Here is a 27,550-nt window from a genome sequence, read left to right as displayed (position 1 = left end):
TCTGTCTGTTTCCCCCTCTCTCTCTCTCTCTCTCTCTCGATTCCTCTCTTATCTGCCTGCCGGTGTGTGCCATTAGCTAGCCATGTATAAGTCCTATTTCTTCCGGCATCAGCGACAACACAGTGCTCTACATCCATCCATCGTTTCGAACGCACTGCGCACTGCCTGTACCCTCACTCCGCCTAAGCGCAATGGCATTCGCTCATTCCCATTTTCCCAGATTCAGTCGAAAATTCATCGAACGAGAGGTTTTGCCTTTGTTTCTCAAATGCTAGTTACGTTTGTACAGCATGTACATCTACCACACACACACACACCCGCGCGCATCATCGCATTTATGCTACACATAATCCTCGTTGCTTGTACGTTGCTTTTTTTCACAGCGAGTGAGGGAAGGAGATAAGAGATAAGAATAACAACAACAAAAAACTATGTTTTCATCTGGTTCATCTACCGATGTACTTGAACGTTCCCTTTGCCGTCGGTGTATGTGTGTGTGTGTGTGCTTGTGGTGTGTGCTTGTGTATGTGGTTTTCAATCGCACCGGAACAATTTATTGAAAATAATTTACAATCCTTATCGACTATATTTACATTACGGTTTACCACAAACAAACAAAAAAGTAACTACGCAAGATGGATGAAAAATGATTAAGTCTTATCCTTGCGTGTTCGTGTTGCTGTTTAATATGTTGCTATACTTGCCGAAAGACTTGGTAAGTTTTCCGAATCCAAAACGATTTGGTTGCATTTCTTTCCTCTCTCTCTCTCTCTCTCTCTCTCTCTCTCTCTCTCTCTCTCTCTCTCTCTCTCTCTCTCTCTCTCTCTCTCTCTCTCTCTCTCTCTCTCTCTCTCTCTCTCTCTCTCTCGCTTTCTCTTCTCCCCCATTTCTCTTGCCGAAGCTGGTGGCTTTTTTTCGCAACAGATTCTACTAACATCGAGGCATAATGTTACAATGCCACAGATTTAATAGCAACACACACACACACGCATACACTCTTGTTCAAAACCTATCGGAAGTAAACAAAAGGTTTGTCTCCCACTCGTGTTGTTTTGTTTTTTCATCCTTACGCATCTAATATTACACAACTCTCTCAGTTCTGTGGGGTGGGTGGTGGTGGTGGTGTGGGGAAATAAGTTTGCAATAACTAAAAAGGGGCATTGGCAGAAAGAACGAGAAAAAAAAACATCGCAAAACAAAACAAAATTCAACAAAAGAAAATACTTATCAAATGAAATAACTTTGTTGTGGGGTGCCCCCTCCCGCGTGAGAAAGAAACCATCAAGAACAGGCGAAAACAAACTTGTTAACAAAATTGAGCAACAAACAAAATGATACGGCAGAGCAGAGGAGAGTATAGGCAAAACAGGGGCGGGGATGATGGTGGCTAGGCCGGGATTGATGATGTCGTTCTGCGACTGTATGGGCTTTGTTCTCTTCAGTGGGTGACGGCGGGGGAGAGGGGAGAGAATATCCTGATTGTACCCCTGCAGGAAGGGAAGGAGTAAAAGGAGAAATATTGACATTGTTTGGTTTTAATAATGCACCTGCACACTTTGTTTGCAAACTTAAAAATAGAGCCTTCCGTCGCGCATATTTGCATATGCTGCTACCCCCCACCGGGGGGGAGTGCTTTAAAATTGTGGAGCGGTTATGGGTGCAAATACACCAACACACACACAAACATACGCACGCGCTTGAAAATAAGGATTCGTTTAAAGTAATGCTAATTCGAAAAAAAAACACTAATTGCCTTAAAATTACTATCCTTAGCCTGCATTTCTAATCATAAAAAAACTCCTAATTTAACACCGTTTGTTTTGTGCCAATTTCGTTACACGCACGTGCTGCGGCGTGCTCTTCTCCCCCCGCTTGTAATGATGATAATATGCTTTACTGTTGCTACCGCTGCTACAAACTGGTAGCAGTGGATGCGCTCGCTGCTGCGCATACTATAGGTGAAAGCGTATCGGTTTTGTAAGGTTTGAAAATGAATGTGACCGCGCGCGTTTGCCCGCCTCTGCCGGAGTTGCGCAGCTTGCGAATATCCTTTTAACAGCACACAGTAGGCGCCGGTCCGGTGCTTGTTGTGCGGGCAACTCTGTGCGGCTAGAGCGGCCGCCTCTACCAGCTTTATGAGTTGAAATCGAACAAATCGAACACACCCTCCGATTCGTTTAGGGACAGATTGTAGTCGGCGGTCGGTTCCAGCGGTAGGAAAATGTCCAGATCTGAAAGAAGGACAAGGGCAAAATTACTAAGCTATATTTAAATGCAGCCTTATGGCGCGCACGCGTCTTAAATGCGATGAATTTTCAATTTCAGTTTACTTTGCTAAAACCAAATGAAACGATTCCCTAACCCAGATTACCAATCGTTGTTACACAAGCTCTATATGTTGGCAGGTAAGTATGTAATATGATGCAGTTGAGGAGAAAGAGGGCTGGCCAATACAACAAAGCATTTCATCCAAACACCGGAGCTGAATCTCATGGTGCTACATGAACGATGTGGCCGCTTGGAATTACTGCAGACCCACGAGAGTTCAGCGCCGGTATCGATGATGATGACGTAAAACACTGCCACGCGTAAAACTCGACAAACACAGGCCACAAAACACCACAACTCCACCACACAGTAACACAAACACACACGCTCACACACAAAAGATGCAAAATCCACATAAACCACACACAAACAAAACCCCCATCTGCCCCCACACAAACCATCGTCCCCTATCGATGGTCTAATCTCGATGAGTACGTATCACCACTGCTAGCCCTTGGCTCCCCCACACAGACCTGCGCTACTTCTAACCCTCGGCGACCGTTCGGATGACGGTGCGAACCATCGAGCAAGAACTCAGACTGTGATGTGAAAAGCTTCAAACGCGGCTAATAACCACACAGATCACAGTTCCAAGTTCTTGCCGGATGCAACTCGCAAATCGAAGCTCCTCGTCGCTCTCGCCAGAAGATTGTCGAAAGCTTCACACACACACACGCACACACACACACACACACACACACACACGCACACACACACACACATGAACTTCTCCCCTCCCCTGTGTGCTATCATACGAATGTACAGCTAACGATGCATTCATCCCACACTTACCATGCATTGCGTCGAAATCTGACAGGCCGTAGCGCTGGTGCAGATTCTCCGGCGAGGACTTGGTGCTCGGCGGCTTTAGCGCCGACATCGTGCTGCCAAAGTCGAACTGGAACAGGTTCGGGCTCAGCTTCGTATCCGACAGCGATGCGTTCTTGTTGGTGATCTCCTCCGGTATCGCTTTGCCGCCACCGCCGTGGATGTGATTGTTGTTCAGATGGCCCATCACGCCACCGGACAGCATGGACGACGAAACGGTGGACGACGAGCTGGACGACGACGATGACGTCGCCATCCCGGTGCCACCACCACCGCCATCGTGCCTGGCGCTGCCATGATGGTGATGCTCGTCGCCGTCCATCACGCCGTCACCCCACACGAACACGCCACTGTCCGCCGAGATGGCGGACGGTGGTAGCATTTCGCTACTTCTACTATTACTACTATCAGGCACATGTTCGGATTTAACTCTCACGCCAGTCTTGGACGTTGTCGCCGCGGACCCGATCATCGTCGTCGTTGTCTGACTAGCATCGAAATGCAACTCGGATGGATCTGCCACCGCAGCAGCAGGAGCAACAGCAGTGGATGGGTGGTGGTGGTGATGGTGGTGGTAGTAGCTGCTGGTACCGCAGTCGCCCGCACCGGACGTACTGCTGGATGAGGCCAGCGGGCTGCCGCTGCTGCCCAGGGGCAGTTCGTACCGCTCGGCATGCACCACCACCTTCTGCGGCACGCTGCTGCCGGACAGGTTGAACAGAGACGCAACGGCCGAGTGTATGCTGCTCTCGCTGGCACCACCATCCGCCGGTTCGCTCTTCATCACAGACCCTTCCTCGAACAATGCACGGTTGAGATTGCGCTGAGCCGCGTACGGGGACGGGTTTGCGGCACCTCCTGGCGGCGTTTGGGGAACACAAACACGGAAGCGATAAGCATCATTCATATAGCACACACCAAAGAAACCGGTGGCTTTTTCGACCGACTATCATTAGAGAGGCCAAAAGAAACAATACTCACGCCTTGGACTGGAAGTTTTGTCCACTCGCTGGAAGGGCGACAGTACGGGCTCGAAGTTTTCCAGCAGCGGGTCGCCGGCGATCACTGCCGGACTGTCGACGACGCCGGGCTCGTCCGTTGGACAGATAAACACGTCGATCTCTCCCTTCTCAGATTTTAGCACAATTTCTCGTTGCATTTTCTCGTTCATCCACTAAGCGAAAGGGAAACGCAGAAACAGAACACACGCATAGATTACGCAACCATTCAGCCAGCACGAAACACACGCGAACGCAACGCGCAACCACTCACCTCCAGTTTAGCCTCTGGTGGTGCCTTAATAACAACGATCGTCTGCTCGCGGAACATCTCCAGCGAGCTCAGATCCTGACAGGTAAAGTAGCCTTGCTTCGTGTGCGCCATCTCCTCGTTCGTGGCCGTCCGCAGCTCGACGATCATCTCGTCCAGCAAGTTTTCCTTCTGCTGCAACCGGTACCGTTCGCGCTGCACCCGCGTGTTGCGATCGATATTGCACACCGTGTTGCCGCACTTCCACTGGATGTTGTTCTTCGACTTCTTCTCCAGCATGCCGATGCCCTCGAGCACGTTGGTGATGTCGTAGATGCGCCGCTTCTGCACCTTCAGCTTCGTCGACGCGATGTTCAGATCGACCACCCCGTCCGGCGACTCGTTCAGCAGATCGATGAACTTTTTCGTCAGAAGCCCCAGCGACGTGTCGTACCTGTTGGCGTGTGTGTGTGTGAGGGGGATTTGAGAATCATTTTTTAAACCGCACAACAACACATAATTGTCCAACAGGAAAAGGGACAAGCGGAAAAAGAAAAACAAATGCAACTTTATAGCGATAAGATTCGTACCTAGTTCGTTCGGAGTAGCGCTTCTTGGACGAAGAGGACGATATTGACGATGTTGGCGTGGAGCAGGTGGAGTTGGGCGTCTTCATGCTACTGCCATTGCTGCTTTTCGCTATTTTGGCCGGTGTGGGAGATATGCTCGACGATTGTGACGATCGTTTGATGGCCTAAGAAGGGTAGGAAGGTGAATTAAAGGTGTCATTCGATTTCGCAACAACCTGGACAAACACACAACCTTCCCTCTATTTTGTTCCGTTTCACACAGCGGAAACGCTGTCTCACTTACCCTGAAAAAGTTGGTGATCGGTGGATCGGCCGCGTTGTGCTTGCCACTGCCGTGGTGGTTCTGTTGCTGCTGGGTCTGATTCTGCTGCTGCTGCTGTTGCTCTTGGTGCTGCTGCTGCTGCTGCTTGCCCCCGCTGCGTGAGGTTGTCGTTGAGGACGATGATGGCATGGTGGTTGAAGTGGGCGTACTACTGTGATGATGGCTGCTCCTGCCGTTGGAGTGATTGTTTCTACTGCTAACGTTACTACTAGTGTGTTGATGATGGCCACGCTGCTGCTGCTGCTGCTCGGTTGCTGCAGCATGCTGCGATTGTTTGGGATGCGCCGGCGGGATGGAAATTACCGGCACGGTCGTGAACGAACCCCCCACGACCCCGCACCCGTACCCGTGGTCGAGCAGGTGCGAGCTAACGTGCAGGTCCGGCTTGACCTCCTCGTAGTCATCGTTCGACACGTCACTACTGTTGCTGACCACTGACGCTTTCCGCGCGTAAACCGTACTGGCCCGACGCTCGGCACCGGACACACCGCCACTCGCCGCCTTGCCACCACCGGCTTGATACTCAGCCTTTATGCTTTGTCTACCACCAACACCAACACCACCACCACCACCACCACCACCTACTGCTCCTCCTCCTCCACCAGCGACCTTTGTTTGCTGCTTCGCGTACATCTTCCGGAACGGTGCGGAGCGCGCACTAGTGTTCTCACCGCGTTTCTTGCTGCCGCTCGCTTTCACGGGACACGGGATGATACACACGTCTCCTTCCTCTCGCCAATGTCATACATAGACCAACGTAGGCCACCACCACACCATGCCCATACAGCAAAACTGGACGTACGAGTGAGCGCGCGCGCACGCACCCCCTTCTGCGCCACACAAAGGGGCGGGTGTGTGTGTGAGTGGAAAGTTTGTTGGTGACGAAGGAAGCAGGACCTTTTTTCACCCACCCTCACCGTATCCTGCCCTCGCCTGCCCACACACACACACACTGACGGACGAGACAAGCGCGCGGTTCAGAATTGCACTGTACTCCCCGTTGCACTCACACCATACTTGCAAAACTTTGACTTTGGCTGAGGGTTGGTAGGAGTCCAGGTGTCGGCGGGATTAAGTTTTTGTTTTTTTTTTTTTTAGTTTTTGTACACTACTCGCGTGTGTCTTTCCTAGAGCTAATACCCGGGGGAGGGGTAGCGACGGTTCAGCGAGCGTAAACTGAAGGCATTCTGTGGCTTTTACTACGCAACTGCTGCTGTTGCTGCTGCTGCTTGCACAATTCGATCATCTGTGGGTGAAAAGGAAGCAAAAATGTTACTAAATGGTTACCATAACTGTGCAGATAGACAATACTGTCCACCCGTGAAGATTTCTAAAAATAATATATAATAGTACAAGAACAATTCCATCCAGCCTGGTGATATTGTTAAATCAACAACTCCAACCATGGCGCGATCCATCTCCGCCACAATGATATGCAACTGCGCACTTTATGCGCTTGCTATGCGCGCACCACTAGCCCCCCCCAACTGATCATTGCCGACACACCTCTAGCACCTGCGGAGCGCACGCGTCTTCTTCCTCATAATGATACGCGGCGGCGCACACTTTGTCCAAGGAACCCACAGTCGCGCGCAAACGGAAGATATAAAAGCTCAGCGAAAACGGCTCCAAAAAGAACGACTGACTGGCGTGTGCTCCGTTGCTGACCATTCAGCGCCAGAAGAGCGCGTGACCTATATACATGGGAAGCTGACAATTTTCTAACAATCACTCTAAAACCCGAACCCCCGTCAACAACCGTCCTCCGGGGAGGAGGGGAATGATGAAAGCCGCGAAAACCTTTTCCCTTCCAGACACGATAGACACGGAAGACACGGGAAACAACATTGTGCGATGTTGCACAAACCTTTGCCACGCTTTTGCATATGCATAATCAGAACTACCGGCGGGGGGGGAGGAGGGACCGATGGCGAGAATGGAAATGGAGCACTTTAAACTGCGACACGTACGCACAAACCCGCACACACGCGCGCGTATACGCAAAGACATAGAATCGCAGCTTTGCAGACGAGACAACCATTTAAATTTACAAAATCTAGTAAAACCCCCCACAAAACCGAACGGAAGAACACCACAGAGAGAGAGAGAGAGAGAGAGAGGCAAGAGAGGCGGAGAGCCGGACGAAGAGAGCGTTTCGAGCGAAAGTTAAACATTCCCGGCAGGCCGATGGGAGGGTCAAGGATGACAGACACACCACACACACACACACACCACGGCGACGACTGCGCTTAGGTTGGGCAGAAGTTGGGCAGACACGGTGAATTGAAATCGAAAGCTTCAACCACCCGGGTGAGAGGAGGCTCAGAGAAAAGATAAGAATTTTACGGTAATGCGTCCCACGCGTCCTCCCGCGTCCTACGCGCCCCCTACCGTGGATGCAATTGTTCTAGAATTGCTGCCTAGCCCCGTGCAAACAAAATGTCGGACAGTGGTGTCGGTGTCGTTGCTGATGCTGATAATGATGAAGGGACACGATATGTGCCGTTTTAACGACACAATCTAAACCGCCCCAACACACACAAACACACACAGAACGAGATTACAGGAGAAATTTTCCACAGGACTCCCCACGGGGGCAGGCACTTGCCGGCAATGAACGACACAAACACACACGCCAGGCGGTTATTAAAAAGCAGAATGATTTTTGCCGTGGTTTTTCGACGAGGGCGGATGTTTCCGTACTCGAACCCGCACTCACAAGGGTGTGTGTTGCATGTGTGTACCACCGTGTTTCGCCAAGAACCGGAGAGTGGAACTACACACTGCGCGCCCTCTGCCAAGTGTGTAAGTGTGCTGGGACGGATGGTGGAAAACAACACATCCACCACACCACATCATCGTGAAGCAATGGCAACACTACAAAATAACACACATCACTACACTGCACACCACAGCAGTGCCCTGTGAGAGAAACGTCAAGTACACACACAGCACCATCATCTACTTCTCCTCCTGCTCCTCCTTCCCCAATCGCATATGTTGGCGCGCTGGCTTTTTGGGGTCCGGCTGGTGGTGCTTTCGCGCTTTGCCCGTCTACACTGCTACGAACATTACGAAGAGCCGCCCCATTGGGCCGCCTGCTTATGTGTGTGTGTGTTAGAGGGTTGGTTCAGCGATCATCAGCGGCGGCACGCGCGCGCTTTTTCCAACCGCTCGAAGCGTCACTTTTCTTCTCTCCATTCAAATGCCCGCTCTCCTCTCTCTGCTCGCGCTCACGATGGAGGCACCGATCCCAAACGGCACCCTTAACGCCCCCTCCGCTGTAGAAGGGTGTGTGCGCGCGGTCTCTCTCTCGCTCGCATTTTCTTTTGCTGACTGGCACCATATTACGACCACGACGAGGCAGAGAGCTACTCAGTCAGCCGCGCGCTCGGTGTAGTGTGCTTCGTGTGTATAACCGGCAACCCGGCAGCACCAACCCAAAGGCAAGTGTGTAGCTTGTTTACAGTGCAGGATAGACTAACATACAAACACAGGAAGGGATAGAGAGCACAGAACAGCTCGCTTTTCTCTCACACAACCTTTCGCTTTCTCTCTCTCTCTCTCTCTCTCTCCGTTCCCTATGTTTATGCTCTTCCCTGAATACGAAGCGGTGCGCGGCCGTACATCAGCATACTCTCGCCGCTTTTCGCCGTCAGTGTAGAAGTGCGTTTGTGCCGTGCTGTGTGTGGGTTGTTTCCGACAACAATTCTGGCGCGCGCGCGCGCGCGCCCTCTTCTTTTTGACTCAACGTCAAACAAACGTCAGTGTCGCAGAGGGAGATGACGTTTCTCGGGGTCCCAACAAAAGCTCCACACGGTGGTGGTGTGGTGGTATCGATCCTCCCTCCCTCAGCCCTTTTTGTCGCAAGGGGGAGGGGGGGGGGGTTTGCTTTATCGAGAAACGTTGCAAGCGAAGCGTGAAAAAAGGTACAATTCGAGGCAATCTGACAGGTGTAACAAGACAGTCGCTCCAGCGTAACGCACAGAAGCTCAGTGATAAACACACTTACACGCACACTTTATCATCTCATCCAACTTTCGGGGTGTGTGTGTGTGTGCCCTTAACGACATGTCGTTTCGTCGGTCCTTTCTGGAATTGAGACAGAAAAAAAGCGGTCTATAAATAGGTTCGCGGCACAATCGGTCCCCGCGCAAAAAGGAGCAGCAGCAGCAGCAGCAGCAGCAGGCGGCGACCGTGCTCTTGGAGACAACAGCAAAATTTTCCCAGCCGACCAAACACACATTGGCAAGCGCGAAGTTCATTTTCCCCTACGCACACAGTGGTGGTGCTGGCTTTTTACGAGTTCCTCCCTTCCTTTTGGTGGAGAAGGTTTTGTCAAATTCCATTCCATGCTGGTATGGTGTCCCGTTCCGCCCCGTTCCTTCTCCTCCACGTTCTCGGTGGCAAAATGGAGTTGCGAATAATGCGGTGTGGTGTCCCTACTGCCCGTCGCTGCAACTGCACACACATGTGGCAACAACAACACCATTGCCAGTGGCGAGAACGGCCGTGTCTTTCATTCGCCCCTCTATCATTCATCATATCATTCAGCTTCGCACAGACACAACACATCGGCTGTAGAAGGTGGTATGCCAGCCAAAGTGGATGCGCTGTAGTTGGGTCAAAACTTATGCCGGTTAGAGGACGCTAACAAACAAAAAACAAAACAAAATGAACAAATTACACGCAGTTGGGGGTCGTCCGTCCTCGTGCTTGGGTGGAGAGATTTAGAGACTGCCACTGATCTCCCCTACACGGCGTCGTCCTGCACCACACACATGTGTGTCCAACACAATTTTTCCCATTTCCCTTCTTCTGATATGCGGCATGTTACTAAGCCTTTCTTCGCGCGCACACACACACACACACGCGCACAACATTTTGAAGAAGACAGTGACCTTTGTACAATTACGCACACATGTGCGCGCCCCGTGATGGATGGATGGTGAAGTGTGCAGTGTGCACCCGCGTGCACAGATTTTGTGTATTGCTGTCTGGTTGAATTTTAGAATACTCGGCATCACCACAGCATATCACGTGGGGTAGAAGGGATCGGGGGTCCAGCGTGTGTGCCGGCACTGAAAAAGAAAATATATTGTGGTACATGTGTGGTTGGTAATTTCCACTTGCCAACACCGGCTGGGTTTGCTGGCTGCTGGTCGTTTATTACTTCTCTTCTATTGTGTGAGTCATGCAGCCGTATTAGATAACCAGATAGCACTGATTGTGCAATAATAAGCGGCAAATTTGCAACAAATTACACATTCCACATGTATGATTGTTCAGGGGGCGTTGTGCAACCATATTTACTCCTTCCTTTATATGCCACTGATGGCATTTTAGAGGCATAGGATGATAAGCAAACGAAGCAGACCACTGTTAAGAGTTAATAGAAAATGCCACGGTAGAGGGGGGCGATCTGTCCCACAGACTGTCCCACATGTCCTTCTAGTAGTTACAGCTTCTGATCGTAAAAAAAGCTTTGCAAGAAGTAAAACATGTAAAAGTAAGTAAGCATTACACTTGTAGTCTTCTGCTTACATTATTGTATCCTCTTCTCTCGACACGTTTTTCCCAAAATAACAAAATTCAAACTATTTTCCTTACCATGTGTGTGTGTGTGGGTGTGTGTAAGCGGGTGCTGGTGTTCGTGTTACCAAAATGGCGCATCGAGTAATTGAGCAATAATAATAATAATAATAATAATAATAGCCAACCGGACAGGTCAATCGCCACACAGCAAACACCGCGCCGCTCAGACGGCAACATGTGATTTCGCTCTTTTTTGCGCTATCTTCGCAGTTTTCCATCGAAAACACACACACACACACACACACACACACACACACACACACACACACACACACACACACACACACACGGCATGCATCGTCTTTCTAATCATTAATTCGTACAGAGCGCAGCAGAGACCGAGAACATCTCACAACACATCTCACACCCTACACACCAAGCACACACACACACACAGCCCTGCGCGGGTTTACAACAGCACCACAGCCAGCCACCGGATGTAAACGTTAAAATGAATGATGTTTGGAAAGCAGGTTTCAAAACAATTTCATCTCCTGGCTGTTAGTGCCCATCACCCTCTTCCTCCTACCTTCCTTTGCAGGAATACTTTCGCCTCCGATTCCCTCCTCTCTCTCTCTCATACACACACACACACACATCTGTATGATCCTATTGGAGGCATTCCGAACGGGTGGAACGGTTCTCCAGAAGGGTCACCGAAAATCGCAGCACCAAGATTAAAGCAAAGACCGCCAATACCGGATACGGGGAGAGCGAAACCACCAAAGAGCTCGAAACGATCCTGCGTGTATGTGTGTGTGTGTTTCATTCCTCTCCCTTTCGATCACAATCACGGGCAAGCCCAAACACCAATCTATAACCATCGGCAACCAACCACAGCAGAAAAATTGTACATAAATATGCGCCTACAACCTAACGCATCCCCTCCACCATCATCTCGGCTCCTTCGCATCAGAATCGATAACGACGCGAATTCAAAGAGGCTGAAAAGGGTGACGCATCACCAGCACACGCTGTACAAGTGTGTGTATGTGTTGCACGTTTCATTCGCGCGTATACAAAAGCTACCTCATAATTCCAACTCCAAAGTAAAGTCCACTGTGTAATAATGTGCCCCGGCGGGGGGGGGGGGGGGGATGGACACCGACAAACGGAGGACGCCGGCACGCACAGCATAACAGGCACCAAATTTTTAGAGCAATCCGCACATCGAAACGAAAGAAAACATTTGCGGATCGGCGGCAGTTTAAAGAGCGAAGAGAGAGAGAGAGAGAGAGAGAGAGAGAGAGAGAGAGAGAGAGAGAGAGAAATTATGAGAGAATACTAAGTAAGCGGGTGAAATAAAACCGCGACGCCGCGCATACACGTACGTAAGGGAATAAAATATGCGATCAAGCGCCCACTAAACTGCGACCTCGAATCGCAACCCCTTCCGCCGCGTACTTCACAGTCAATTCTCACAGTGTGCAATGTATGTCGTATGGGACCATTTTCCCGTAAAAAAACCCTCTATGCCGGAAAACCGCGCGACACGGCCGATCATCTCATCATCCTCCGACAAGATCTTTGCCATGCTTTTGAAAATGTCCCCATAGGCCAGTGGTGATGACGTTTGGTTGGTCATATCAAACACACACACACAGCGAGAACGCAAACACACATCGGGATCATTGAACACAGCAACAAGAACAATAATAATGCGACGCAAACCGGTGGCGCGCCGTTCAGCATAGCACCGGGAGGAGCATAACATAATTTAAACCCATCGATGAGGCAGCAACATCAGCAACCCACACACATACACAGACGAGCGCGGTCACGGCCGCTAGAAGGGACTGATTTTGGGAAGCGAGAGGCAATAAAACAAAAAAAGGAAGAAGCATTGCGCGTCCGCAATGCCGCCGCCAGCTGCGAACACGCAGAACACAGGAGAACGGGACCCTGGGCAAAGGAAAGCACCAGAAAACGCACACTAAACGCCTGTGTGTGTGTGTGAACGTGTATGCGAGTAAAGTTAGATAAAGAGAGAGAAAGAGAGAGTGAGAGAGCAGGGCGTTTTCATCAGCAAACGCCAAAAAGGATCGTGCTCTGTCCGCTGCTGTTGGTCCCAAATCGTGAGATTCCTGACGCCGGCCGAACGAGAAGAAACAACGCCGGACACGGACCAGCAAGCGCGAGACCGGCACACCACACCACACCGAACACACGCACCTGGGTGGGGGAAGTGGGGGGTCAGCATTTAAAGAGAAGACACACACAGCAGTCCCGCGGAGGATTGTGTTGTGTGAGAGAGCGGCCAGGGAGGAATTTGAATGCTGTGCGCCGCAACCCGCTAGATCACTCCGAAGGCTGCAAAAAAACGGTAGAATCTGCCATCTTTAGCACTGAGCCTTTCCGTTGGTAGGATGGATGACTGTGACAGCTAAGGAGAAAAGCAGCACACCCCAGCACAGCCAGCAGTGTGCGGCGGGGCGGCGCTCTGACGACCGAGCGAATCAATTTGCTTAGGGAATAATAAAACGCCGAATTTAACTTTTCTTCGCGCTAAGGCAATCAAAATGGCGACAGCAAAATCTCTGCATCCTGCCTCACACAGTGGGGTAAAAAAAAACAAAGGGAGTGTGTGTTGATGTAGGCGCTTAACACTCATTTTCACATTGTAACCCTCCGATAGTAGAAAGGCATAAGAAAACGGCGACGGTGCAAAGAGATCTCACAAGAACAACAACATTCTTCCCACCGGGCAGCAGCAGCCGCTTGTGAAAACCCGGCTGTCATTTCGATTCGAACTGTCACTTTGCACAACTGACATTTGGGTACATTCATATTGTCCACCTAAAAAAAAACAAAATTAAAGTAGCAGCAGCACTGTTGACGGAAGCGCGTAACAACATAAACTTTGTGTTTACCCGCCCAAGGACCCGCCACACGCATCCCCACCACCACACACGGCGATTGCCATTCATGCATACTTCCGGTCAAACTAACCTAGTGCTGCTGCTGCTGCCCCCTGTGCTAAACGAGCGGTGCACAAGCACGGGGACGAGTGTGGACGAGGTAGTATAGAGGTCATTAACGCATGGAACCGCAGTAAACGGACGAGCTTTAAAGTCCCCACACTGTGTGGCTTTTAAATGCCTTTAATGCCGGTGGTCGCGTCTGGTTGATCATACACAAAACGTAACAAAATGAATGTTCCGTCCTCGATCGATCGCGTGTGTTGCTCTGCCTCTCTCGCAAAATAATACACGAGAAGGGATGGGGGAGGGATTGCTGAGAGACCCCCATCATCAAGCATAAATCGGGCCCCAGCCAGAATGTGCCCTCGACTTGGATTTTAGTGATGATGGTTCTCGCCAAGCAAATGGAGAGAGAGAATAAAGCAAACGCTCTAATATGACAAAAAGGTTCGGTTTTGGAGAATGGAGCTCACCATCCGCGGGGCAGGATTAGAGCAAAGCCTCTGTGGTGGTGGTAGTGGTAGTGGTAGTGAGTTGAAGCGCTTAAACTCGAAGGGACATTTGAAAAATAATATCTCTGAAACCAAATCCTTTTCCTGCTAGAAGAAGGTGAGCAACGCGACCACCATCATTCGATGCACAGGAATCCCCCCGATGCGCTTAGTTGACAGGTCCGAAACGCGACTCACACACACATGCACAAGGCAAAAAAGGGTTGTTGGTTGCTTTCGCTTTTCATGCCGTCCAAGGCGCATAGATGACTGAGGCTACCGATGCTGGGAGGCAGGGGGGCCGAGAACTTGGGCTGTGTGCATTCACGTCGCCATAGCTCAATTGCGAACCTCGAAACAAAAATCCCCGATATCCCGTGTGGTAGGGTGACTTGTGTGTCGTCCCGTTGCCCCTTATGCTCCATACTCCATCGTCCGCTTCCTAAAGCAATACGCTGTTGAACTGTTTGCTTGGGTCGATGTATGGGTGAGAGGAATACACCACCGTAAGAGGGAATCCACTCTGGGTGGATTCCTTTGGCAGAGCAAAAAGCCAATTCCTCCCAGGTGCTGAACGTTACTATCCTGCCGAAACCTTCCAAACGCACCCAACAACCCTGGCGGGCTTCCGGCTTTCGAAAGATCCTGGCTGAATTTAGGCTATCCGGTCGTGCCGCGCTGGGGTGACACGGCCATAAAGTGATGCACACACACACACACCCGGTGTTTTGTCTAGCAAAGCGCTCGTCCACTTGCATATGCATTTCTACGGGCTAAATTAAACAAACATACACACACACACATCCATGCCTTTTCGCTTGTAAAGCCAGTAAAAAAAGGGGAAACAGCAATTGGTGCTGTGTTTGGTGCTTCTTCCATCTATTTTCCCTTGCGCACAGCACAGCAACTCACTTGAAGATTCATTTCCCTCTCTCTTTCTCTCTCTCTCTCTCTGTGTATGTGTGTTGATGACTGCATTCTGATGCACTCGCGTGTGTTCTACTCCCTTCGAGCCACATTTGCACCCCAAGTGTACGTCGTGAACATGGCACAGTCTTCCAGATCCTTGCAACGCGCCGAAGATACATGCCCAAGTGAAACCTACAACTCGGTTTCCCAAGGGGTGTGTGTGTATGTATGTGCGTCTGTGTGTATTATGCTAATATAGAGCAAACTGGAACGCATAGTCGTAAAAATTAAGTCCAATCCGGGTGCGTTTTCCCAATTTGCCATCCATGGGAAAGCAACGATGCAGCAGCAACGCGCGCGTGTGTGTGGTTTGAAGGGATGACGGCACGATAATCACGGCAATCACCGCTTTTTGGCAACGCAGGGAGAAGACTCGATTTACCCTCAAACAAATCGGTACACCGGCCGGCAGCAGCACACGTACACACACACACACACACACACACACACACAGAGGCAAACGCGGACCCTCTCTTTTCCAAGTGCGCGCGATCCTTCAATTAAAAAGGGCTGTATGTAGTTTGGCATCGATTTCGATCATTCTAATGGTTGGTTCGTTCGTTCGTTCGTTCGTTCGTTCTTCTATTTTTGCTTGGCCCCGCTCTTCTAGGGTTTGCCGTATCGTTCGCTTAAAACGGGGGGAGAAAAAAGGAAATGCAATTGTGAGTGTGGACGATAAAAGGTGAAAATGCGCAGCAGTGTGAGGGCATCACTACGGGCGCACTAATCAGCACCATTCGGTGTGGGGATCGTGGAAAACCACCGCGCCGTGTGCCTCTTCAAGAACAATATATTACTCACGCTCACAAAGATGTGGTCTTCTTCCTCACAGCACGCACACACTCACACGCACATACAATCATTACGCCTTGTGGATATGGCCGCCCTTCTAGACAGCAGTCAGCAATTTTGTGCTGACCCGTACTGCTGATATGTATGAAAGGTGCTGCTGCCCCGCAAGCAACCACCCACCCGGGGGCAGTAAGGAAGTTGCACCTTTTCTCACCTAATGCGTGCATATGTGTGTATGGGTGTGTTGGGAGCTGGTATATGTTATCAATTATCACACATCACACCCAATCGCCCCAAGCTTGATCGGCGCATCCAGAGCAAGAGCGAAACAATAGGAGGGCAAGCAAACATGTGGAGGAAGATTAGCGACAGGCCAGAAGAGCTGGAATTATCCACCATTGGAAAATGGTTGCTAGAAGTATGTACGTGTGCGTGTGTGCGTGTTTGTGTCTGTGTGGAATGCTTTGCTGTGGTATTACAAGCCTCCGAGGCCTACTCTTCCAAACGGGCATCAAACCCTCCTTTGCTTGCCGTGCGCTGTTCTCGTGAAGAACGTGCCCAGCACACACAGCACACACACACACACAGAGCACAACAGTGGGGAGCTGTCACTTTGCTCTATTCATGGGCCGATGACATTTCGAACGGTTTCGATTGCGATTGTCAGCAGCAGCGGCAGCAACGGTGAACGGTTTGTGGGTTGCTGCTGTGTTTTTACGCACAGCTAGGGCGCACACAGCGTTAGAAGGTAATCGAGTTCTTCACACAATCTTCACAACACACACAGGCGAGCCGGGCGGAAGGCGGGGGACCTTCGTACACAGTGTGCTGACAGTATGTAGAACGCGAATATGCATGTGTCTCTGCAGAGAACAATATCAGCACCACCAATCTTCGGAACAGCCACACACACACACACACACACACACGCACATCAGATACAAACCGCATGTGCAAGAGGGTTTGTGGGGAGCTCGCGCGCGCACACACAGACGCACACATACACACATGCACAGAAACGCGCGCGCGTTCGTACACACCGGAAACAGTTACTCTCTTCTTGCTCGCGTTGTACTTTTCTACAGCACGCATGCACACACAAAACCCATGTTTCTCTGCCTCTGTGTGCCGAGTGCGCGATGATGGCCATGAGATGTGTTTTTGACAAGATCGCGGTTCCCTAGGATAGGAGGCCGACCCCCACTCCCCATATTCTATAGGACTTCCATCCCCCACCGGGCACGCCTAACACAGACCAATCACACACAAAAAGGTACGCACGCACAATTTTGTCGTTTTTCTTCTTCTTCGCTTTCTTCGCTCTTCTCATCTTTTCACGCTGTCAAAATGTTTTGCCACAGCACCACACACCACACCCGCGAGCCACTCTTTTCTTCCTGTGTTGTTCTCCATTCCATTTCTAACCAACGACTATCAAAAACTGCTTCTTCACCGAACAACAGTAAACCTCCAACAACAACAACAACAACAACAACAACAGCAGCAAAACTTCAATGGCCGACCACATTTGCATTTTCGCTGCTCCTGCTATCAGCGAAGGGGCTCGCCACCCTCCGCACGATGAATCGAAGTCACACTTTCGTGACGGTGTATTGGCCGCCGCACGGGAAAACAATAGAGAACAGAGACATGGATGGAGACCCCCAGTTGGGAGGGGAGTGAACACTTTGATACCCACCCACCCACCCACAACCCGGGAAGAGACTGCTTACTTGCGGGCAATTGCACCAGAGAGTAAGTAAATCGGGGGAAAGAAAAAAAACCGCGCACCTCTTGCTATCGGACGCGACGAGAACACACTGTGACGAGCCGTGCGGTGGCGCTACAGGAACCGTATCTGACACACACAAGACGGCGGCGACGGTCGACGATTCACACACCGCTTCGCCTTGGCCTTCGTCGATTATTCTGTGCTGTGTGAGAAACGCGAGATGCAGAAACGACCTGCACACACACACACACACACACAAACACTCAGGCATGAAGGCGCCTTTCTGATTGCCGCGTCCCTTCCTTCCTCACGCTCACTAATGCCTGTTTTCACATTGGCCAGGCCAGGCCCCTGTGCTGATGTCGCACCGAGAAAGGGGAACGACTGCTTCCCTCCTATCACATCTTCTCGCACGACTCTTCCTGCGATTGGTATTACCTGTGATTTAGCAGAGGAAACGGTCGCTGCTGCTGCTGGCGGTGGTCTTGTTACGGACACACACTGCTCTACTGTCGAAGCTGCTGCCTGCCCGCTGCTGCTGCTGCTGCTGTTTCTGCTGATATGCGCTGCTGCAAAGGCACAGCGCGCTCGTGATTCATTCTCTTTCTCTCTCTCTCTCTCTCTCTCTCTCTCTCGACTCTATTGCGATGGGTGAGATTGCTGTGTGCGTTCCGCTTGTACAACGGCCGCGCGGCTTTGCGGGCAATGTTTCGCTGTGTGCGTGCCTTTTCTACGAAACCCCGAATGCGGACACAGCCAGCAAAATCGATTAACGCAGGAGAATGCATGGGCATTCTTTCAGCGAAACGCGTTTCGTCGTTTCGTCGACTATTTCACGCCTGTCAGCTGCAGCAGCAGCAATCGCTCTAGCTGTCTATCAAGAGAGTTGTGTCAATGAAAATGCACAAACCGGCAGTGTGTGCGCAGGAAAAGAAAACGGGTGGCACATTTTGCGAAACAATAAAACAAAAACGTAACTCCCCAAATGATCCTCTAGCTGTTGTAGATGTGCAAAAATGAGCCAAAAAAAAAAAAGCTAAAAACATGCAACTGACCGGACTGTCCCACAAGTGACGGTGTTTCCGTTTGAATTTTTCACTTTTCACCCTACTCACTCGCTCAAGGGAGCCGTGCTATCAAGGAAACGACCCTTTTCTAAAATTGTTACAGTCCAGTCGTAAGCTTGAAACGCTTCGCTCCTTCGACGAAGAAGCATTGTGGTGACTTTTACCTTCGCGTTTCCCTTCCTTAAATTGGTTTGTTTCCCCCTTGCTTGTACTGTACGCCATTTCTCCTCTGCTGCACACTAACCATATTCCCCCCACCCGATGTAACCATGCAAAAGCATGCACGGGCGCAACAACTGCCACGGCCACCGCCGCCGCCGGTGGCACCCCTTATTCTCAGGCAAAAATAAGACGCTATTGTTACGCACTGTTGCATCGCTCTCACACACAAACATACAACAGGAAGGTAAGTTCTTGTTCCGGAAAGAGAACAGGGGAACCAACCCTGGCACGCAAAAAGGACTTTCTTGTCCGCCCTGGAAGCAACGCGACATGCAGCAGCAGATGTGTGAGCCGGCGCTTCACAGTGCTCTCTCTCCCTCCCCTCTATGGTTTTGCTGTTTTGGCCCTTTTTCATACGATACACACCACGTGGGTTATTAAAAATGGAGCACAAGAAGCAAGAGGAACACACAACACACCACTGCAATTGCATCCGAAATTGTGTGTGCTTCCCTTTGTTCCGGCTTTTGTTCGCCGTGTCCCTTTAGTGACGTTGGGTGATTGGGTGCCGTGAAGCGATTTATCTCATGCATGTGCAGTGGTGTTCGGGTATCCGATGGATTTGTTACCATTTTTCCTAATCACCTGGCTGGCTGTGAACTTGCGGATCAAACGAATTTTGCAACAAGAAATATCACCCAATTAGGAGACCATTTGTCTATTGAGCGCCGATATGACAACAACAACGGCAGATGTAAATGTCTCAGGGTGCAATATTTCACCAAAAATTACGGCCAATCTGCATCTGTGCTTACGCAAAAATGGTTTAAAGATTCTACAAAAGTGTGTTTTTTGTTAAACATTACTTACTTATTAGTGATCGCTCCCCTTCCAGCTGCTCTCGATCTGCAAAAACAAAAGGCAAACAATAAAAAATAGGATTGCTTAATTTTCATGTTTGTTTAGCAAAAATGCTTCGTTACGATAAAATTACAGATACGAATGATAGTCGCATAGAAAACAGAGCTTATGAGCTTTCATTTAGCTCAAAATAAAGTAATAATTCCACCTCCATAATTCCTCCCAGTTATCGGTTGGCACGATTTTAAATTTAAACTGCCCATTATTTTCCTTTCCTATCGACTGACAGTCGCGCGCACCCGTGCAGCTCCCTCTAGGGCGATTCGTTCATCGATTGTGTACAATGTTGATGTTTGCTCGTTGCTCGACGGCTACGCGCGCTTCTCGCCGCCAACTGTCAAAATCACTCAGCCGTGGAGGAGCAAGCAAGGGCGCTCTCACGCACACAGGCCCACGCGCGGCACAGCTGGCTCCCTCGCCGCAACCGGTGCGCGATGGTGTGCGTGCAAACGCGCCAACCCGGAGAACTGTCAAACCGTCCGTTTGCTGGCGGGCGCGCTCGTACGCATACGGCCAAACAACATATGGCAATGACAACAAAAGCAACGACCGCCGCTTCTTCCCCCCCCCCTCGCTCGAGGCCTTTCACAGGCGCGCACACACACACACACACACACACACACACACACACACACAAACACTTCTCTAACGCTCAACAAATACACGGCACGCATACACGCTCCGTTGTTTAAAGGTTTTCGGCCAGGGAAGTCTCTACTCGCCCATTCTTTTCAATCCAACGCAACGGAACGCGCTGCTTGCAGACGAAGCAGAAAGCGGTGGTTCGTTCTGTCGCTGCCACACACTCTCTCCTCTCCCCTTCCACGAATCGATCGTCATCTGTTTCCATTCAAGAGCTCCAATCGCCGCCACGCTCGGGCTAAGCCGCGCTTTGGTGCGCGCGATTGCGGGCGAGAAATAAAAGCGCTACGCGCGTGTGTCCTACGATTACCGAGGAACATATACGCAACATAACTAGACGACTCACGCATTTATGCCGTATGCTTTGGGGCATTTCGGGGAGGTGCGTAGGTATGCGGGAAGCACTGGGGCTGAAGCAATAATCGGCTACTACCGCCATCATCATTCCGGTGAAGTGCAAACGGTAGCTTGGAGGAGCGTTTGACTAAAAATACATTGTTACTGATTCAGCATAACCCTCCCCTCCCTCCTCTCGCTTTGCTGACGCGTATGACGACTATGATGATGATGATTATATCCAGTTGACATTGTACCACCTATCACCGAAAACGGATGCTGCTGCTGAATCGGGCCAACCCGGCAACTTGCTGACTTGCTGGGTTGTGAAGTAAAACACCCCGCCCTCCCCTCACGTCTCCCCCCCCCCCTCCTTCCGCTGCTCGTCGTAAACGCCAAAGCGCCCCGAAACGTCACTACGCAAATGTCAGAACGCTGCCTGCTGAGAAAAAGCTCTCACCACCCGGCCAACGAAGATTGCTTGCCCCGAGAAGCTCAAGAAAGCAAAAGGTTAGGGAAAAAGAAAAGAAATTCACACACACACACTAACACTCGTATGTGCCGGTGTTGAACTGTTCGATATGTTAATGTGCGTATCCCTTCGCCGCACATCTCAGTAGACTATCAAGTGCGATCCGCGGGCATCAATCCACACACACACACACACACACATATCGTGCCGAAAAAAACATACAAATAAAATGCACACAACATCCAAAGCAGCATAGAATGGGGAAAATCAAACAGCACAAACGGACACCGTTGCGTTAAAAAGCTTCCTTCCAACGCGCTCTACGTCTCTCTGCCCGTTGCTTTCCGGGGGCAGTTAAAGTGACGCAAATTTCCCCTTCACACCCCTGCTGCTGTCCTCCTTCATTGCCTCATCGACTATAAGGAGTGCAGAAGGTTTTAAAATCGAAAATCGACCCTAAAAAAGGCGAGTAAGGACAGCATCAGCAGCAGCAGCAGCAGTAACGCAACGAAGAAGCAGCGGTCAGAGGATCCTTTCGTCCGATCATCCCCGGGACGCGCTTCTTCCTTTTCGCTGCTCTTCGCCTGGCCTGCTCGCTCCCATCCATTCGCTTTGCCGATATTCCCATTCCTCGTGTGTGTGTGTGTGTGTGTGTGTGTGTGTGTGTGTGTGTGTGTGTGTGTGTGTGTGTGTGTGTTTTCCTTTGCATTCCTCGTCCGGGAACGACACAACACAGTGGCACACGGCCAGCAAAAGGGAGAAGAGAAGGAAGGGTGGTCCTGTTTTCTTGTTTGCCCTCCGTACAAGGAAGACTCGAATCCCTCGACACTAGAAGAAGGGAGAGAGAGAATTTCGCCAGTTAGTCCCTTACCGCGTATGCCTTTATGTGTGTGTGTGCGTGTGCTTACTTCAGGAGAGGTCTGGTGACGATGTTGTGGTGCACACAGCACAACCTTTTTACACAACGCCGGACCGTCTTCTAACCGTCGGAGGTTCCCTTTTCACACCCTTCCCTCCCTTCCTAGCTTGCCCGACAGTTCACGCTTCCTTCGATAGGCGCTTCCCTTTCCCCCCTTCGATTTCGCTCGAGGCTTTCCGCAAACACACACCACCATCACCAAACGTCGCGCATTCCTGCACCAACAAGAAGAAGAGCAAAATCAAATGCGCTCACGCACGAACGCACACGCAACAGAGCACGATCTAAGCAAACCACACACATCGGCACATTTGTGCAGAGCAGTAGGCGGCGGTGTCAAAATTGTAAAAATGCAAAACCACACCACGGCGACGGCCAGGCACAGGCCTGTCATAAAGCTCGCTCGCCCTCGAGCGCGCGCGCGCGCCTGTGTGCGTGTGGCTGGTCCGCTGTTGTGTCAAAAGCACGAGCAAAATGGGAAGGAAAAGAGGTTGGAAAAAGATCACTACGCCACATTCTAAGTTTATCAGGAGACCGAGACCGAGACGAAAATTACACACCTTGGTCGCCCTTCGACTCCGTGCGGCCGGACGACAGACAGGCACACCCCGGAATGGGGGAATAAAAAACAGGATGACACACATGCCGGAAGCCAGTGGTCAGCTTTCGTCGGACCCTTTCCATGCATGCCGGGCGGCCTTTTCATTAGCACCGAAAGAGAAAACGCGGCGGCGGGACCGCATTGCACAAGCGTTCCCTGTCAGCAATGAAAATGAAATACCCCTTGGGGGGGAGGGTTTACCACGCAGTGTCAGCGCGGCTCGCGCCATGAGGGCCAAGGGCAGATACGATTATTTTTCTTCCTCCAACTGTGGACGGTGTGGGGCGCTAGTGGACAATTTGGGGATTACCACCTTCGCTTACCGATAAGGGAAAAGGACTGGACGGGAGAGTGGGCTGCTCACCAGAATATGCGTACCGTGTCGTTCGTGGTGGGTTGCGTCTGGGGCGGTCGATTCCTTCTTCAAAAAACCTTCCACACACACACACACACCTCGAGGCCCGTTTGTTGTCGATGTGCCCAGATTTTCCAACTGGCCAATTCGGTGCGGTCGGGAAAAAGGTGGGCTTTTTCACTGGTTGGCAGGTTTTTTTTCCTACCCTTATAAAAACTACGCCGCACACACGGCGACGCACAAGTGGGTGCGCTCACGTTCTTTTCGCTGTCGCGCGGCGTTCGACGTTTTGTGCTTGACAGCCAGCAAAAACCTCGACACGGCCGCCCCTGCTGCTGCTGCTGCTTAGCGGGAAGTGTCTGACTTTGCACTACTTGTATTCTTCTATCATCATCACCATCATCATCATCATCATCATCGTCGTCAGCATCTATTCATTGGCAGCTCGGACCGGGGGCACCATTATCGAAACAAAAAAAAAAACATGCCCAAGTGATGGAGAGCGCCACAGTGGGCACGGAATTTCACTTACCCTTTACGGCGATTTTTCCCACCAGGAAACAGCTCGGGCGCGCTCCCTCACTTCAGAGTGCCATTGAGGGAGGGGGGGGGGGGGGGCGTTATGATGATGGGCCCGGTTTTTGGGGGGAGAAAATTCCAATTTCAAAGGCCTTTTTTCTAATCGTTCGCCACACTCACTTTGCACTCGAAAAGGGAAGAACACGGATTTGTGTGTGTGTATGTGTTTGTGTCCCGTAAACATTCAGACCCACTGAACCTAATCTGCTGCTGCTGCTACTGCTGCTGCTGCTGCTGCTGCTGCTTCTGCTTCTGCTGGCTGGTATATGCGTTGTGCTCGCTGTCGTCCGCCTCGATGACACACGTACGCGTACGCGAGAAGCCGAAGAACCGTCAACTTTCCACCCAAGCGCACTTTTTGCGTATACGAGTATCGGTTGTGTATTGTTTTTTAATGTCACTTTCCACAACTAAACAGCGGGCGCACCAATAACTATTGCGAAAATAAATTTGCACACCCACTCTTCGGTGGGCGGAACAGCGCTTTTCTCCTATGCACGACGGCAAACGGGCGGGTTGCTTCGATCGAATGTGGACGAGGAATTATCCGTCCAGCGAGAACGGAAGGATCGTCGCGGCATCGACACGGACCATCACTATAGCGGCCCCGCTCAAACAATCGTTTTGTTGATGATGATTGTTCCCAGGTAGCAGTATTGCAGTGCTGCCTATTTCATTCCGTTTCGTCGAGCCTGTGCGATGGATGATCGACCAAAAAAAGCCGAATGACAGGAAGTATGGAACGGATGAAAATTAAAAACAATTTTATCGCCTCTAAGCATCAATGAAAAGCAGAACGTGAAACTAGAAAAGGAATTGTTATAAATTTTCAAATTAAAGATGTAACACCTTTTAATTAAAAATCAGTTGAAACTTTTTTAAATAATTCAAACACTCATTTAAAAACCATCAAATGCAGTTCAAAATTTTCACTTCATAATGCAAAAGATATCGCATTTGCTTTCGATAGCGGAATTAATCGATCAAACCGACACCGCACACTTTGGTCGATGAAACTCGTTGCGTAGTTGGTTCTGCGCTAACCCCATTATCCGGGCTCAGACGATTCGCGCCTAAACGCTCAAATGTCAACGCGCACTGCGTGCTTCACTGCTAACGTTTTCGGACAAAATATTGTTTGGGAATTTAAAACTGCCCTCATCATAACGATAAATTATCCAAAATGATTGGACGGCCATGGGAATTAATTCACCATAAGAAAGTAACAAAAAAAAAACACATAAGCTCAGCTCCATTTTAATTCTACCCTCATATATCGATTATAACAAACACTTCGTTCTTCTCATGCTCTGGCTGCTGGTAGATTTGCATTGCCGAGTACGTGATCGCTTTCACCTCCGTGCCCTGCGGATGTTTGGCCAGATCGAACTCCTCGCCGTAGCAGTTACACTCGATCGTGAACTGCTCCAGATCGAACCGCGTTATCTCGAGCTTCTTGCAGATTAGGAACGGTTCCGCCGAAAACAGAAACAGCAGCTCGTCGAGAAACCGGTACAGCAGGTTTTCCAAATCGTCCGTCGGATCGGTCACGATTTGGTAGCATTTCTGTATCTCCACCTTGGGCAGCTCGGTCATGTAGCCGAACATGGCCATCCCGCACTGCTCGAACGCTTCCTGCAGCGTTTCGCCCCAGGCGTGCAGTCTGAAAGCAGAGGAGGGAATGTCGGGATTGTATATTACTGCATCGACTATCCATTTTCCGGGCAACGTTGGCACTTACTGCACATCCGCCGTGTGGTCCAGATCTGATAGAGTGGCGAAAGGAAGAGACATGAGACAACGGTTTGATGGGCTGCAGTGGGTCAAACGTTTCGGATGTGTGAGATTACTTACATTCATATTTCACCTCCGGCACCACATGGTTCGTCGTTTCTAGTGGTACTTCCATCTTGAAGTGGGAGGTACGTTCGGACTAAGTTGCTTCTAATTAGCACTTTACGCTCGCATGAAGACAAAACTGCCGTATCATCTACGAATGTAGCGATGTTGTGGATGATTACAGTTACACAATCAACCAGCGATTTTGTTGATTTGCCCTTCAAAAAATAAAGGGATTAATTTAATTCTAAAGATAAACAAATTCCTCACATCGATTGGATGTGGATATGCATGACTCATACAACAACAATTCTTAACGTTTGCCGTAAATATCTGCATTTGAGAGCCCATTCACCATTCCAATCGCCATTGCTTACCAATATTTTACAGACTGATGCTTAATATTTTACAATTTATGCGCTTTCTCACCTCTTTTCCGAACCCGCAATATCACCGATTCCGCATTTTCCTGCACGATTGCAATGTTTACATTTTCCGCACGCCCCGGTTTGACAGCTGAAACAGCAGCAGCCACCTGTCAACTGAGCGCTCCAAGGTGACAGCAGCAGCAGCAGCAGCAGCAGCAGCAGCAGCAAAACAGCAAAACAACAAACGCAACTTTCCTTTCGATTTCACCAAAACGCAAGATGTTGGCCCACCACGGCGGGCCCGTAAACTTTCGCATCATCATTTAGTGTTTCCTTAGTGCAGAGCCCCCCCCCCACACACACACATACCACAAAACCAAACACCCGGATAGCATTCTGCCCGGGGCCAGGGAGTCAAGGGCGAAGCGCATCGGTTTGTCCGGATCGCGGGTGCTCGCACCAGCCATGAAGAAGCTCACCGGAACGTTCCGCAACACGCAGTGGGATCCGTACCTGCTGGTCGCCCAGATCGTGGCGATGCAGGCCCTGCTGTACGTTAGCCTCGGGACCATCATGTACGTGATGGACTTTTTCGCCGAGGCGAACCACACGCTGGACCACATATTCGAGTATCACGTAAGTGAGGATGACTTCTTCACACGGAGGAAGTGCCGCTTCCCACAGCATTTTGGTTCTAATCTCGCGGTTTCCTTTTGCTTCCTCTCACCCCGGCAGGAAATACACGTAACTGATCTCGGCGGACGATTGGTTATCGTTGCCTTCATACTCAACTCTCTAGTCGGTGCCGGGCTGCTGTGGTTCGTAGTGCGCCGCACGAAGTTGTGCCTGGACTTTAGCTTTACCTTCCACTTTACGCACCTGGTGATATGCTGGTGGTACAACGAGGCCTTCCCGTCGACGATCGGCTGGTGGATGCTGAACGCGGTCTGCGCCGCGCTCATGTGCGTGTGCAGCGAGTTTCTCTGCCTGAAGACGGAGCTGAAGGAGATCCCGGTCGGGTATACCGCGCTCAACAACAAGGTTGATCTGTAGCGTGTGCAGCGGCACGTGAGGAGGGGACGGGGCGTTTAGCAAAGTAGGGACAGGTTTCGCTGACCGCAGAAGAAGGATAGGCTACTGTGTGGCACACGCGTTCCAAGTAGGTAGTAAGCGAAGACGGGGAAGCCGAGGGGGAGGGGGAAGGCCATTGCTTCAGGGATGTATAGCACTCCAAAGGGGTGGGCGGGAGACGCGGGAAGAAGTTGGTTGATTTGTGTGCTTGTGACCCACGCTAGACACACTCAAGCTTTACAAGTAAACACTAATGGCTAAGAGTATTTTTTAATTTATGTTTCGTACTACTAAAGCAAACAATAAACCCGACGGTAAGAGAAGGCAAGCTTAAGCGCGGATGATGATTTTGCTTTTTTAATCGTTTAATCGTTAGAATCAATTATCGATTTGGTTGGTGGG

General features: G+C 50.5%; 3 protein-coding genes and 1 long non-coding RNA gene across 11 annotated transcripts; 2 read left to right on the top strand and 2 right to left on the bottom strand.

The window, feature by feature from the left end:
* Window positions 1–826: 826 nt before the first annotated feature.
* Window positions 827–24,465, bottom strand: LOC121589567 (transcription factor E2f1). 5 transcript variants are annotated; one of them, XM_041908582.1, is made up of 8 exons: window positions 23,824–24,465; window positions 19,916–19,951; window positions 5,278–6,562; window positions 4,995–5,158; window positions 4,429–4,858; window positions 4,138–4,330; window positions 3,121–4,014; window positions 827–2,231 (listed from the first exon to the last, which is right to left on the bottom strand). In XM_041908582.1, exons 3-8 carry the CDS (start codon window positions 5,947–5,949, stop codon window positions 2,134–2,136), a joined length of 2,451 nt encoding a protein of 816 aa, XP_041764516.1. In that variant the 5' UTR covers window positions 5,950–6,562; window positions 19,916–19,951; window positions 23,824–24,465; the 3' UTR covers window positions 827–2,133. The 5 variants fall into 5 exon arrangements, with proteins under 5 accessions (XP_041764516.1, XP_041764519.1, XP_041764517.1 ...); XM_041908585.1 differs by lacking the exon at window positions 23,824–24,465 and adding an exon at window positions 23,260–23,744; XM_041908583.1 differs by lacking the exon at window positions 23,824–24,465 and adding an exon at window positions 23,301–23,744.
* LOC121589568 lies at window positions 16,508–17,803 on the top strand. The gene is made up of 3 exons (XR_006004326.1): window positions 16,508–16,832; window positions 17,170–17,357; window positions 17,548–17,803. It is a non-coding gene; the product is annotated as an uncharacterized LOC121589568 (long non-coding RNA).
* Window positions 24,466–25,111: 646 nt separating the features above from the next.
* On the bottom strand, window positions 25,112–26,246 carry LOC121588390 (protein archease-like). Of its 4 annotated transcripts, none has more exons than XM_041906255.1 (4): window positions 26,139–26,246; window positions 25,725–25,927; window positions 25,612–25,636; window positions 25,112–25,533 (listed from the first exon to the last, which is right to left on the bottom strand). In XM_041906255.1, exons 2-4 carry the CDS (start codon window positions 25,777–25,779, stop codon window positions 25,140–25,142), a joined length of 474 nt encoding a protein of 157 aa, XP_041762189.1. In that variant the 5' UTR covers window positions 25,780–25,927; window positions 26,139–26,246; the 3' UTR covers window positions 25,112–25,139. The 4 variants fall into 4 exon arrangements, with proteins under 4 accessions (XP_041762189.1, XP_041762192.1, XP_041762190.1 ...); XM_041906258.1 differs by having other exon boundaries at window positions 25,725–25,860; window positions 26,139–26,227; XM_041906256.1 differs by having other exon boundaries at window positions 26,087–26,196.
* A 48-nt stretch (window positions 26,247–26,294) lies between these two features.
* On the top strand, window positions 26,295–27,476 carry LOC121588389 (protein SYS1 homolog). The gene is made up of 2 exons (XM_041906254.1): window positions 26,295–26,713; window positions 26,813–27,476. The coding sequence occupies exons 1-2, from the start codon at window positions 26,543–26,545 to the stop codon at window positions 27,128–27,130; spliced, it is 489 nt and encodes a 162-aa protein (XP_041762188.1). The 5' UTR covers window positions 26,295–26,542; the 3' UTR covers window positions 27,131–27,476.
* The last annotated feature ends 74 nt before the right edge of the window (window positions 27,477–27,550 follow it).

Source organism: Anopheles merus, chromosome 2R (assembly GCF_017562075.2).
Source record: "Anopheles merus strain MAF chromosome 2R, AmerM5.1, whole genome shotgun sequence".
In the NCBI taxonomy this organism is placed as follows: domain Eukaryota; kingdom Metazoa; phylum Arthropoda; class Insecta; order Diptera; family Culicidae; genus Anopheles; species Anopheles merus.
The sequence above is the reverse complement of the archived record's forward strand: the minus strand, read 5'-3'. Positions and strand labels throughout refer to the sequence as shown.

Excerpts from the sequence above, each read along its gene's own strand:
- LOC121589567 (XM_041908582.1), bottom strand. The coding sequence starts at position 5,949 with ATGTACGCGAAGCAGCAAACAAAGGTCGCTGGTGGAGGAGGAGGAGCA. Across the intron at positions 4,015-4,137 it reads CAAAACTTCCAGTCCAAGGC|GAGGTGCCGCAAACCCGTCC; the intron begins GTGAGTATTGTT and ends AAACGCCGCCAG. Across the intron at positions 2,232-3,120 it reads AGATTTCGACGCAATGCATG|ATCTGGACATTTTCCTACCG; the intron begins GTAAGTGTGGGA and ends TCCTTCTTTCAG.
- LOC121588390 (XM_041906255.1), bottom strand. The coding sequence starts at position 25,779 with ATGGAAGTACCACTAGAAACGACGAACCATGTGGTGCCGGAGGTGAAA. Across the intron at positions 25,637-25,724 it reads GCCGGAGGTGAAATATGAAT|ATCTGGACCACACGGCGGAT; the intron begins GTAAGTAATCTC and ends CCACTCTATCAG. Across the intron at positions 25,534-25,611 it reads GACCACACGGCGGATGTGCA|ACTGCACGCCTGGGGCGAAA; the intron begins GTAAGTGCCAAC and ends CTCTGCTTTCAG.
- LOC121588389 (XM_041906254.1), top strand. The coding sequence starts at position 26,543 with ATGAAGAAGCTCACCGGAACGTTCCGCAACACGCAGTGGGATCCGTAC. Across the intron at positions 26,714-26,812 it reads ACCACATATTCGAGTATCAC|GAAATACACGTAACTGATCT; the intron begins GTAAGTGAGGAT and ends TCACCCCGGCAG.